This window comes from Protomyctophum parallelum (genome assembly GCF_964188405.1).
Source record: "Protomyctophum parallelum genome assembly, chromosome: 1".
NCBI lineage: Eukaryota > Metazoa > Chordata > Actinopteri > Myctophiformes > Myctophidae > Protomyctophum > Protomyctophum parallelum.
The window spans coordinates 32,820,334-32,834,534 of record NC_139697.1 but is presented as its reverse complement, the minus strand read 5'-3'; the positions used below and the strand labels follow the sequence as shown (position 1 = coordinate 32,834,534).

Here is a 14,201-nt window from a genome sequence, read left to right as displayed (position 1 = left end):
AGACTCAGGCATTTAGGCCCCAGTTTGAGACCTGAGCATCAGTGGTGGAAAGTAACTACAGTAAGTAGGCTACTTTTACTCAAGTACTGTACTTAAGTACAATGTTGAGATATTTGTAGGCCTACTTTACTTGAGTATTTCCAATTTCCAATACTTTTACTTTACATCTCACAATGTGTGAGCTTGTAGATCGGCTATTACATTCTGCAATTTGAGCACTCTTACTTTTGGTACATTAAGTACATTTTGATACTTTTGTACTTTTACTTGAGCACATTTTTAATACGGGACTTACCGTAATTCTACTTGTAACGGAGTCTACATTGCAGTATTGATATTTTTACTTAAGATAAATATTTGAGTACTTTTTCCATCACTGCTGGTAATTGGCTTTCCACTCTTGTTTCATTCACTCTGTCGGCAGGTAGGAGGAGTTATAGGTAGGTAGGAGGAGTTATAGGCAGGTAGGAGGAGTTATAGGCATAGCAGCTGACTCATGGAAATCTGAATTGAATTGGACCATTCATAAGGCAGTAGGTATGTGCATCCAATCAGATTGCACGACCCTGCTTCTTGCATGAGTCGTAGGCTGTGTGTGTGTGTGTGTGTGTGTGTGTGTGTGTGTGTGTGTGTGTGTGTGTGTGTGTGTGTGTGTCTGTGTGTGTGTGTGCGCGTGTGTGCGTGCGAGCGAGTGAGAGTGTCTATAGCCAATCTACACACTTGGAGATCTGTGGATCTATGGGGGGGGGGGGTAGTAAAACAAATAAGCCATAAAAAAACCATAAGTGTATACAGTATGTGCGCACGTGCATGCTTGTGTATGTGCTGCATGGCATGCATGGATGCGTGTGTGTATGTGTGTGTGTGGGGGGGGTCTCCTCAGGACCTCCTGTGTTCTCATGGGCGTCTGTAGCGCAGGGTTCTCCCCAGTGGTGGAAAGTAACTAAGTACATTTACTCAAGTGCTGTACTTAAGTACAATTTTGAGGAATTTGTACTATTACTATTACTATTAGTATTTCCAATACTTTAACGTCTACGCCAACTGCATCTCAGATGCAAATATTGTACTTTTACTCCACTAACATTTATTTGAAAACTTTAGTTACTAGTTACTTTGTAGATCAGTACTTTATTTGGATTTTTTACAAATAAACAGAAAAAACAAACACAAGCTACAACAACAGCACATAACTTTGGGAAAGTGTCGTAGTAGCTATTACAACTGAAACGGACTTCCTGTGCATAACTTCCTCTTCAAAATTAGAGCCACATCTAATGATTAGTCAACACTAGTTTTATTTCTAAGTCTACTTACAGGACATTAACATCACATTTGAGTTCCTTTTGAATGCCTGTCAGATTTCTCTACATAACTGTCTCAGCTTTGGTGCACAAATGCGCCTTTCATGCCTTTGATCTATGCGCAGAAAACATTTTGAGACGTATCTGCACTGGAGCATCGGTTGTGTGCCCCCCCGATTATTAATAACATCTAAATGTAACATGTAAACACAACATGAACATAGTACTCTTATTATGCATATCGCATTCTCGCCGAGAAATATTTTCGAGTTTAAAAAAAGAAAAAAAAACGGGGGGGGGGGGGGGGTTCAAGCCCATTAATTAAGATTCGAGTGCCAACCCTAATGAGCGAAGGTTTGAACCCCGAATGTTTGGGGACAGCCTTACCCTATACACATTCCGGCCATTTTGAAAATAGGCGATCCTGCGCTTGTAGATCTGCTATTTTCAAAGGATTTTTATACATTTTGAAAACTTGAAACGTAACGTAACGATTACGTAAGTACTCGTTACGTTTCAAGTTTTCAGTCAATTTTGAATTGCAGACTTTAACTTAAAGTATTTCTGCATTGTTACTTTTACTTAAGTAAACCATTTGAGTTAAATAGTAGTACTTTATCCACCACTGCTCTCTGGTTTCACCGCCCTCCCCTCCACCCTCCCCTCTCTCTCTGGCCCCCTGAGTGGATTCCTCTTGGTCAGTGCACACAGAGCCCCCCATCCATCCATCCATCCCCCACACACCCTCCTTTCGGGACAGCTTCAGCCCACAGTCCCGCTCCTCACCGGCCAGGGAGTAGGAGCAAGCAGAGGAACGGGGTGCGAGAAGGAGGTGAAGAAGAGAGGATTTTTGTGCACCGAGGAGAGTGGTATATAGAAGGAGAGAAGAAGGGGAACCATGGCTGCGCTCTCTGCCTTGTTGAAGAGCTGGGTGATTCTGCAGACCCTCTGCCTGGCCTTGGCCCAAGTGGTGAGTGAGTGGAGAAAAGGCTACAGGTTGGGGGTATAGATAGAGGTCTAGTCGGGGCTTATAGCTTGCTGATTTTCTGTGGTGGTTGTGGTCGAGGCCCCTGGAACGGGTCCGCAGATTACTGGATGGATGTTGTGTTTAGTGGGAGTTTTCTGGTGTTGTTTTATTCAGGTGTTGACTGCTGCAGGTTGAATTAGCTTAGCTTGATTGTGTGCATGTCTAGAGAGGATGATTTATTTTGTTGTTCTGTCTTGAGAATGCAACAAAACTGTGTCGCCGGAGGACAGACTTTGCATCGTGTGAGGAGGAGTATCTTGTGAAGTTTTACTGAGGATCCCATGTTCTTTCCTGGATTAACTTTGTGCCTTGAAGACTCAATGAAAGTTACGGATGTTTTTTTCTTCCTTTTTACTTGGATTTAATCAAGACATCGGCCATGACAGAGTTGGATATGAGCCAGCCAACACACGTGCACGTGTAAGCGCATGCATGTGTAGGTTGCGCGCACACACACACGCGCACACACACACACACACACACACACACACACACACACACACACACACACACACACATAAACAAACTTTTCTCCTGACTGTGAAAGGCCTTATTCAAAGAGAAGCACACAAAGAATGTGTGCCCTGGAGAGTCAAGCATCACACCTAACTGCTACCCAGTGGAATCCACCAATTTCTGCCCTGTCGAGGATTACATTTTACTTTTATTTTTTTCCTTTTTTTGGCCTAATTGAATAGCAGATTGAGGATTCTTTATTCAGGCCGGAGCAATGGACGGATCCACTGACACAGGTCATATTCCATAGAGGGGGGGTTGAAAGGCCCATGGAGGAAGTGGGGCAGGATGGGTAAACACTGTCAGTCCCATGACACCCCCCCCCCCCCCCCCCCACAGTCAATCCTCCAATACCTGCTTTGTTGCATTAGTCTGAAAATGGAACTTCCAGTTCCATTTTCAGTTCTTGCAATATGCTTTCATGGACCCTCAAGGACGTTTTATAACAAAACCTGAACTCTCACACCGTCGAGAGAGGGGGGTGAGAAATAAATTAATACATTTTAGCTTTTTATCATCTGACTTACTAACATTATTGCTTTCTATGTCTATTGATATCCAGATATCCCCCTCATGTTTCTGCGGGAATAAACATACGTTTATTAGCTTACCCCCCAGCCTATTCAAAAGCCTATTCAAAAGTTATTTTGTCTCTTTCGGGAGGAAACCAATCCATGTCCACTGTCCAAAACTGAAAACAGGATTTGCATTCAAAAGCATTAACAGTACAAGCTCAAATGTGTGCAGCTTGCAGATCCCCGACAGCAATGATATGTGATTTATTTCATTCTTTACATTAATATTATTATTATTATTTTATTATTTTCTTTCTTTCAGAGAGGTCCAGCTGGACCACAGGGCCAGGCTGGTCCTTCAGGCCCTTCAGGTACCCCCGGGTCCGACGGCATTGATGTGAGTACACGCACACACACACACACACACACACACACACACACACACACACACACACACACACTCCCTCCACCAGACTCCCTCCACCAGACTCCCTCCACCAGACTCCCAACAGGTTGTCACAAAGACCATCATTGTATGGCAGAAATAGCAAAGCAAGAGGTGCTCTGCAGTACCGCAGTCTTGCCACCAGAGAGCAACGTGCACGACAACATGCGTGCACAAAGGAGCACTGTTCACAGCTATAGAGAGGGGCTTTGAGGAAAGGGCTTTAATTCTGCTCCTTCCTGAGAGGGAGGGCTGCATGGGGGCTAATGTCGCAGTAATGTGATACATTCACCATATTCTTAGGTTAACCAGAGGCAGGTTTTATAAACATACTGGGAATAGAGCAGTCTGCTGCTATAACTGGGCCAGTGGAGGAAACAAACTGCGTATGGCGAAATCTGCTGCTTTAACTTAAAGGGAAACCAAAAAATATATGTTAATGACGTTTAGAAGATTTAGAACACTTTCCTGGGGGTCTTTATGTGTGTAATATGTGGTTTTAGATATTTTAGATTTTAGCAGTGAGCTCAGTGTCTCTGATGTCATGGACACTGGGCTCACTTACTTCCTGGACTACATGTTGTCCCAGTAAGACAGCCCCTCCCCCTATCCACAAGGAGGAACAGTGCACCAAAGCATTATTTCGTGCTCAGACGCACCCACCCAGCGACCCACCCAGCCACACACACACACACACACACACACACCCCCCCACACACACACACACACACACACATAGCTCCGTAAGGGAGTGTTTGCACCACTCAAAAGAAAACATTGCAGACACATGGGATATAGGCCTATCTTGCACCACCCCTTACCCCTCATCCCTAAACGTATTTGCTGTATAGCCCCTCCTATGCCCAGCTTTGCGTGTTTGTGTAAACACAAACATTGAAGACAAAAGTGAGGACACAAATTGTGTCAGTGTGATTTTTATTTAACTATATTGAAAAACATTTTAGAATAGTTCAAATAGCCGATCTACAAGCTCGCAGTGTGTTGATTTAGATCGGCTAATTGAACTATTTTAAAATGTTTTTTCAAGAAAGTAAAATATAGCAAATAAGGGGTTTAGGGATAAAGGCGTGCCCTAAATAGGGCCATCATTATTAGAGTATCAGGATAATGTCGCCACTGTCACTTTGTGTCTATGACTGGAGTGGGTCTGTATACATTACATTACATTATAATTAGGGATGTAGTTTCCGATCCGATCCCAATACCATCCCGATACCGAATCATACCAGTGTTGTGTTTATAGCTATCTAGCTATATATCTCGTGTTGTGTTTATAGCAGACTCCTCACTCAAATGTGCAGCAAACTCCACATGCCCCAACATTTTTATTTACTTGCCATGATGTCAACCCCTTACCCCTGTGTCGGATCAGTGGTTAGACTGGCATAGTTGCCGATACCGATATGACAAATTAGGGCCGATACTTTTCCGATACAGTACATTTCTAATTATAATGTATACTGACCCACTCCACTCAGATATTCTTCATGTTACCCACCTGGTTTATTGTTTATTACGGATCCACCATTAGTCCTCATTACATAGTTAAAACCAAAACAAAACAAAAGTAGAGTCAGTCTTCATGCCTTCTAGAAAATATATTACATTGCAACAAATTATAAACTAAACATTGTATATCCTATTACTAATTGAAATCAAACACTCAACAAGCTATCTAAACATGATTTCTTTCCTCAATCACTGCTGCCTTCAATTTCTTTTTAAAGCTTGATTCATTCTCTATGTTTATTATATGTGGCAGGAGCTCATTCTAATGTGTTCCTGCTCTATACATTACCGTTCTCGAGTCTTAAGTGCATTTGTTCTAGGTATTAAAGGTGGAGTAAAGTGACGACCAATAGCCTGTCTGGTGGTGTCATAGCCATGTCTAGTATTAGTAACAACTGTGTAGGTTTACCACAATGATATTAAACAGAAATGTTTCTACTCATTTTAGATACCATTTTACTAATTTGCATCGACCACGAAAGTGTTCCATCAATAATCACGCCCAACAACTTGGCCTCTTTAACCTGTTCAATAGCAGTAGGCCTACCTTGTAAAACAAGACTCCGTTCAGGATTAGATCTCAGCATATGTCTAGAACCCAGCATAATATTAAGCATAGCATAGCATGCTTTCTAAAGTCTACCCATGATGCTTTGCTCATTCTCGGCCTGATACAGATGGGTGGGGGTTTGGGGGTTGTTGACTTGAAATGGAATCACGTGTGTAGGCTTAATAACACACTATCCTTTTTATGCTGCTGGGATTTACTTTTTTTTGCCAGTGTTTAAGTCTCCTGATGTTAATTTTGTGTGTGCAGGATTTTATTCATATTATTTGGTATCTGGTGTCACTCACCACCATACTCAGTGATCTGAGTTCTTTCATCTATATATTCTAATCATTGCTATAGAATGTTAGTTCAGTAACAGAGGTCTCCTCGCTTCTCCAGCTCATTAATACACATAGACAATACATTTTCAGGTGGCTCATCAATTTCTCCTAATGAGGAGAGAGAACCATTTATTTATAGTGTTCCAATTGTAATTTTATCTACTCATCGTTTTATTTAGTTTCACTTTAAATTTCACTAGTTTTTCATGTATAGGCTATAGGTTTTTCCTCCTGGCTGTATGAAAATTGGTATCCCGGCCTGAAAATGCACTTGCTGTTTACTTAAGAGCTGGAGAGACGGCCGAGACCCTGTACTAGTGAAGTCTTTCTAGGGTCCTGATAGTTTGCATTCAGAAAGCTGATCTCTGAATGTCTCAATCCACTTGTCCAGTGATCGTTGCAATGTGAGAAATAGTGATGGGGCTGTGAAAGCTTATAATGATAACCTTGAACAGTGTAGGACAACTCTCCCACCGGGTCAAAAACCGTTAGGAGTGGGCACGCTCTACTTGAGGAGTGCGGAGTCTTGAGGAGTAGTCTCAATAAGTGGGTGCAGATTCTTCAAGATACATAGAGAAAGGAATATACCGACCTGATATCCGCACTCGCTAGAGTAGTCATAATAGTAGTTTCGGCACGTCGGCCTTGAAACGCTGAGGATGGCCGGGGTGCCGAAACGCGTCTGTCAGCTCTTCGGAGCAGCGTCCGTTTCTCTAGATAGATAGACCGCTGCTGTGTGTTTGTTGCTGAAAATAAAGAGGTTCATAAGAAACTACTCAAGAGAGTGCTAATGTTCCTTTCACATTTTAGAGTACATGTCCAAGATCAACCAAAGTGCTATACGGATAAGAACAGAACAAGCTTAGGCAACATAATAAAAAAATAAATACAAGGAAAACATTACACTGCAATAGGGCAAGAGCATAGAGAGCCAGGCTTAACTGTAATCAAAGGCCAGGGAAATACCAGACTAATATCTATGCAGTGGTATAGAGCGTCGCAGTCCCGCCCCCTTTCATGACGACGCCAGGCCCAGGAAATGAATCACAATGCATTTTCCCATAGACATTTCAAAAAGTATTTATTTAAAGACATTTTAAGCGTCGTACGAAGCCAACTCTTGTCGTGACAAATCATGACAACACACACAATATTTTGGACCAAACAAATAATTACAAAGAAGAAAAACAACAAAAAAAGTGTTGTAACCTGCCGTTTCTTTTCTACTTTCTAATTCTTTGTTTGGCCCGAAAAATTGTGTTTGATGTCATGATTTGTCACGACAAGAGTTGGCTTTGTCCACGGCGTAAACGTCTTTAAATAAATACTTTCTGAAATGTCTATGAGGAAAATGAACAGAAAATAATTTCCTGGGCCCTGGTAGGGGGCGGGACTGCGACGCTCTATTAGTCTGGCCATGCCACGTCAGACGTCAGAACTCTGGATGGGCTGTGTGTTTTTATTTGTTTGTTTGTTTTTGTAGAAATTCTGCAAGGAATGGGGGAGCCATTAATGGTTACAGCCCTGCAAAGTTGTGGTGAAAACATCATGATTTTTCTTTCTATATTTAGTTTAGCCAATTATTTTCTACCCCCCTTTTTTCCTCCCAATTTAGTCGTTATGCCAATTAATTCCACATACTTCTGTGTTGCCACTGGTGTTGTTTGTACCCCAGTGAGGAAGGAGCCCCCACCAGGAGGACATAGCGCCTCCATCCAACTCTTCCCATTCAACTGACAGGCACCAAACGTCTGCCTCTCTGCCTCACTTCGGACAATTCGGATTAAAACCCCTAGACTCGGTAGTGGTGGGCACTGGGTAGGCACATTAGCTCATGGGCCACTTTTAACCTGGCGTCTGTCTTAATGTCTGTCTGTCTGTCGTTCTGTCTGTCTGTCTGTCTGTCCTTTCTTTGTAGCTAATCTCGCAAGTCATCAGTGGCATATTTCTTGTGCACACTGGCAGTAGGGCCAGTCACAAGCGTATGTTTTGACAAAAAAAGGGGGTCTCTGATCAGCTGAAACGCAGCCCAAATTTGGAGTCATATATTTATTGCAAACGTAGGCCTAGGTCGCAGTTTACTATGAAAACCTGCATCTTGTGTCCGTCACACCTCATGACACGCTCCATATTTGGCCAATACAGAGTTCATTCCATATGTTGATCTGAGCTCATCAAACCCTGTACACTCAAGACAACTCCATATATGGCCAGTACAGAATTCATTCCATATGTTGATCTGACCTCATCGAACCCTTAAATCTCCATATATGGAGCTGACCTGTTCTGACATTTGATCTGACCCCATACACTCAAGACACGCTCCATATATGGCGCGTGTCACAGAGAAGGCTGGATCATCACCTGTAGATCTGCATATATGGAGCCGGCCAGCAACGACCTCGCCCTTTAGGTCGCTTCTCGCCCTCCGGGCATCTTACTGGTAGATAGCCTATGACCCTATGTCATCGATGACATCACAGTTAACTGTCCTCACAGGATCGTCACATGCCTCCACGAGGCACATTGCATTCCATTGATTTATTTTCAGAAACATTCTCCGCACTACACCACCACCACCAGTTTAAAATAAGTCAAACTTGTTCAAGACGCTTAGCTCAACCGTCCGGGCACCTAGGCTGCTGAGCCAGCCTGACGCCGTGCCGCACGTTCGACTCCCGATCCCGACGGCCTTTGCTGCATGTCTTCCCCCCCCACCTCTCTCCCCATTTCCTGCCTGACTACTTTTATCCTATCAATAAAGGCAGAAAAGCCCCAAAAATATCTAAAGACTTTAAGGGTTGAAAAACCAAAACATACATTGTTTATATGTGGGTATGCTACATGCATATACATTACAAAGAAGACATTGATTAGGTGAGCTCATTAATATGAACTGCCTCAAGCTGATGTTGATATCTGTGTACCCGTGTCTCCTCAGGGAGAGAAAGGACCTCCCGGATCGCCCGGTCCTCTCGTAAGTCCTTTCTGAATTCTACAGTGGTGGAAAAAGTAACGTGTCTTACTTAAGTAACGGTATCAATACAGAAATGTAGTTGTAGTCTCTGTTACAAGTAGAAGTCCCGTATTGAAAATGTACTAAGTAAAAGTACAAAAGTATCGTCGTCAACATGTGTACAAAATCTTTTGAAAATAGCCGATCTACAAGCTCACAATGTGTCGCGTCGCGACACATTATGAGCTTGTAGATCGGCTATTTTCAAATGGTCAATTTAAATCTCCAAGGTAACAAGTAACTAAAGTTTTCAAATTATTGTAGTGGAGTAGAAGTAAAAGTATTGACAATCGGAAGTGCTCAAGTATACAAATACCTCAATGGTGTACTTAAGCACATTACTTAAGTAAATGTGCTTAGTTACTTTCCACCACTGGAACTCTTACGTGTGGATGAATGTGAGCATAATTAGGAAGTATTGTTTGGTTGTACGAGAACGTACATTTATGAAGTATTGTTTGGTTACTGTATGACAAGAAGGTACATTTGTATGAGAGAACGTATACATTTCCTATGCCTGTCGGTTGTGTCGTGTCGTGACCACAGCATGTGTTTTATGACTATACAGGGAGCCAAAGGAGATGCTGGGGAAGCAGGTCCTGACGGGACTCCAGGATTGAACGGCATTGATGTATGTCCCTCGACAGCTCGCGTGCGTGCGTGCGTGCGTGCGTGCGTGCGTGCGTGCGTGCGTGCGTGCGTGCGTCCGTGCGTGCGTCCGTGCGTGCGTGCGTGCGTGTACTCATGCATTCGTACCATGCCAATTTGCAGAGTTGCTGAAGGTTCTGCAGATAGGCGTAGAAGACGTGACAGTTGGGACGTTCGCTATGCCGGCGTCTCTGACATTTCTTTGGGTCCTCCAGCAACACGTATACAGTAGCACATGTCAAAACACCTCAGGAATGTGTACATACCCCTTCAAGAGCTCCGGGCCTTCGCCCAGTCTAGCTGGACAGAGACAAACCTATACTGTACATTGCTGGGGACATTTCGGAAAGGCTAGAGTCTAATTATTTACAAGAGGAAAGATAAAGTGTGACATATATGACAAGAGGCTGGAAGGATTAACAAGGAAAGGTTACACAGAGAGAGAGAGAGAGAGAGAGAGAGAGAGAGTGCAGAGCATAATGGAGATAATGACACCCAGTTAGTTAATGATACACAACACACTACATTACTTTAATGATACACAACACACTACATTACTTTAATGATACACACTACATTACTTTCTCTACAACTTTAATATAGCAGAGCTGCTATGTATCTTGCTTCAGTGCTGACCATAATGGGTTTAAGTCTCAAAGTGTCATGATCACATGCCCACACGCACACACAGACATTCTTCAGGGATTTAAAGTGCAAATCCGGCCTGGAATTTCTATTCTCCCCTCTTAATTACTTGCAAGAAATGTGTCCGCTTCAATTAGGGGCTTATTAGCCATATTGTACTCTGAATTCAGGTCATACAGAGCTTGTAGGTCTTCCGTAGCTGCAGCTGATATCTTGTTTTGTCTTCTGTGACATATTTTATAGTTTCTCTAACACTATCCCATGTTTCCCGTATGTCTCTGTCTGTCCACACCCACCTGCGTGGCTCCATGTCGTCAGGGTTTGATTGGAGCAAAGGGTGACCGTGGTCCTGTCGGCAGCGCTGGGCCTAAGGCAAGTGTCTTCATAATGACCATGTGATCCAAACCCTGGTTTGGATCACATGCAGTGGTTCTCAACCTCACAACTCTGTCTCTGAGGGTATATGAATTGAACTAAAGGGACCCGTAAAAGGCCTGTCTGTCTGTCTGTCTGTCTGTCTTTTGTGTGTGCGATGTGTGTTATGTGATTGTATTGGTGTGTCCTGAGCTGAAAGCCACAATGTAGCCTAATCTACCAAAATACCGAAAATTCAACCATTTGGCCATAAGCCATGATACTGAATATGGTTAGTATTGTGTTTACAAAAAAATACAATTGATAATCATTAGACTGGTTTCAGTTACAGTTTACGTAGGTCCGTATCTGACACGCTAAATGAATCCAGAGAGACTCGCCTTACCTTTGCCTCAGGCCTAGGGCAGAGACCTCACATGAACCCTAATTGTACCCATTATTATTATTGAAACCCATTATAGAGAAGCATTAGACAGAAATAGGCAAACATTCGAATAGGTGAACAAAATAACAGATCTACATGCTTGTAGATATTTTGGCTATTTTGATGGGCAGAAAACCATGTAGGGTTTTAGTGGTTAAACCCATAATCACATAGTTAGAGCTGTCTGTTTCCAGTGGTGTAAAAGTAATTAAGTACATTTACATACTGTACTTAAGTACAATTTTGATGTATTTTTACTTCTACTCCACTACATCTCAGATGCAAATATTGTGCTTTTACACCGCTGCAATTATTAGAAAACTTTAGTTATAAGTTACTTTGTAGATTTTGATTATTCTTTTTTCTCAACTCAACATACATGAACCACTTCAGCCCTATATATACTGTACAATCTGCCCATGTAGGATCTGCTATTTGCAAAGGATTTTTATACATTTCGTACAGTTGAAAACGTGTGAAATGCATGGGACATATATTGCTACTTTTGTTACTTGCTTTAGCTTAAGTACATGTACATTTTAAGACAGCCAGCAAAGCGATATTTCATTGAGACATGGAAGTCAGAAGGTTACTACTTCTAATTATCGCTCCCTGGAACCCCCATTAATTTGCTTAGTTAATTGATATATACTCCCACAAATCAGTCAGTCTGTTTGTCATTAGCTTCAAGCTAACTCACTCACGCCCACAGAACAATCAGGTGGTCCTTTTAAGCAGTCACTACACTGGTTCACTCTAGCTGACACAGTGGTTGTTCAGATGTCAGCGTTCAAATTCCCTCCACCTCCCTGGCCTCCTCCCTGTGGCATTTATTTAGTTCTGTAATGGGCGATTCTGTGATTGTACTATGATATGTGCTATATAGTTCTGTTATGGGTGATTCTGTGATTATAATGTGATTTATGGATCGTATTTTGATCATGTGATAATACTATCTAAGTGGTATATGGAATGCATTGAAAATTATGATGTTCATGCAATGTTATGCTCTGCTCTGGGGTTTGTTGTTATCAGAGCTGTGTCTCGGTACACAGATAATCTGAGATATCAAATGTGTTATGATATTAGAGCTGTGTCTCAGTGCACAGACACATGAGCAGAGCCACACCGCCATACTAAATGCAATAGCTTTGCAATAAATGGTTAATGGTCAATCTGAGCTGAAGAGTCTTAATGAACTATATACTGTACTTTTTTACTCAAGTCAATTTTGAATTGCAGACTTTTACTAGTATTTCTTGTTTCCATTTACAGGGCGGACCTGGACCAACTGGAGAGCCTGGGCCTCCTGTGAGTACATGAAGCATGATTTAATATGGAACATGGTATTGTAATTACTGTATATGTACACGCTCCTAGCCAGGCACCATGATGTTTTAGCCATCATGAGACCTAACATCATTGACATGATATTGTTTCAATCTTACGGTATCGACTATGAACTTGACCTGAAGAGCAACCGCAGATGCATACAAGATTCATCAGAGGGGTTGTAGACAGTCAAAACGTACTTTGAATATCTCATCCATTTAGGCCTGACCTCAACATTTTCTAAATCCTCCAGTTTTCTGAAATAAATATTTTCACGATTTTTCAAAAATAGCTACAATAACTACAAGCTCGTAGCGCGCCACTCGGTGGCGCGCTATGAGCTTGTTTTTCAATAGCTAAATTATAACAATGTTTAAAACACCAAAAGGGGTTCCCGCCCATAATGGGTTAATATTATTAGTATTTGTATTTGTATTTGTATTTGTATTTGTATTAGTAGAAGTTGAAATGTTTTTGTAAATGTCTATGGGGGAAAGAAATATGGCAGATTTTTATGCCCTATATATGATTCTGGAGAAATGTGTTCAGTTCAGTTCATGTTCTTGTCCCGATTAGTATTGAGCCGTGTCGACACCTGGAGCACAGAATATGGAACGATATGGCCCAAAACAGATGCAAATGGTACCATCCAGAGCAGATGAATTAGTCTTAGCCAATCTAATCTTTCATTGTCATAAGCATAGCCTGGTTCCCTAACAAATATGCTGCAAGGACAGCTGTTCTCTGAACTAAACTCCTTTCCAGAGTTCCAATTCTCCATGCTTGAATGGATGACCAGCTGTGCCCTCTATTGGTTTGAGTCTGGCATACGTTTTAATTTGAGCCATTGTCTCTTCGTCCCTAAAAGCAAGAACAATAGCAGTTGTCATCTGCTTCTTTGAAATATAGCTTTATTTTGTTATAATTGCACAGCTTCAAACGGGGCCGTTATATATGTGTGCATAGTGATGGCGAGAGAATGACACTGGTGCCAACAATGATGCCCCTATAGCGCCACTGGTCAGCTGCAGTTCTCCACCGTGAGCACTAGGTGGTGCTGCGTGTTCACTTATGGGACATGGACCAAAGCGCTCAGCCATTATGATTGAAGCCACCCAATGACACGGTTGAGTGAAACACTATTAGTTAAAGCCTTTTAGCAGGCGGTCCGGTCCGTCTGCTGGGTGTACTTATTCATCAAGCTGCCTCACAGTCACAGCACAGAAACAGGAGAGAGGGGCTCTCGTCTTGTGTCGTGCTACGGCGACTTCCGAGGAGGCTTTACTGACTTAATTACTTTTGTGGAATATAAATTCAAAGCAGAGGACAGTTCAAACAGCACACGATGACTTGTTCTGTGTCTGTGTTTGACTTGCATAGACATGTTTGTCTTGGGTCTGGCGGTGCTGACACAGTGCACAGTGCACACATATTATACTGAAGTTCCTCCGTGCTACTACATTTGCCCCATACGTTAGGCAGCCCAATCTGGGATTTAGTTTTGTCATTGTTAATGTTAAGTATACATTATGT

General features: G+C 42.3%; 1 protein-coding gene across 1 annotated transcript in view; it reads left to right on the top strand.

Annotated features, from left to right (window-relative positions):
• Positions 1–2,023: 2,023 nt before the first annotated feature.
• The window catches only part of col9a2 (procollagen, type IX, alpha 2), a 36,323-nt gene continuing 24,145 nt past the window's right edge, over positions 2,024–14,201 (top strand). Inside the window, exons 1-6 of the mRNA XM_083781209.1 lie at positions 2,024–2,274; positions 3,685–3,759; positions 9,170–9,205; positions 9,813–9,875; positions 10,856–10,909; positions 12,612–12,647. Of these exons, the coding sequence (XP_083637335.1) occupies positions 2,203–2,274; positions 3,685–3,759; positions 9,170–9,205; positions 9,813–9,875; positions 10,856–10,909; positions 12,612–12,647 (336 nt within the window). The 5' untranslated portion in view covers positions 2,024–2,202. The remainder of the gene's footprint in view (positions 2,275–3,684; positions 3,760–9,169; positions 9,206–9,812; positions 9,876–10,855; positions 10,910–12,611; positions 12,648–14,201) is intronic.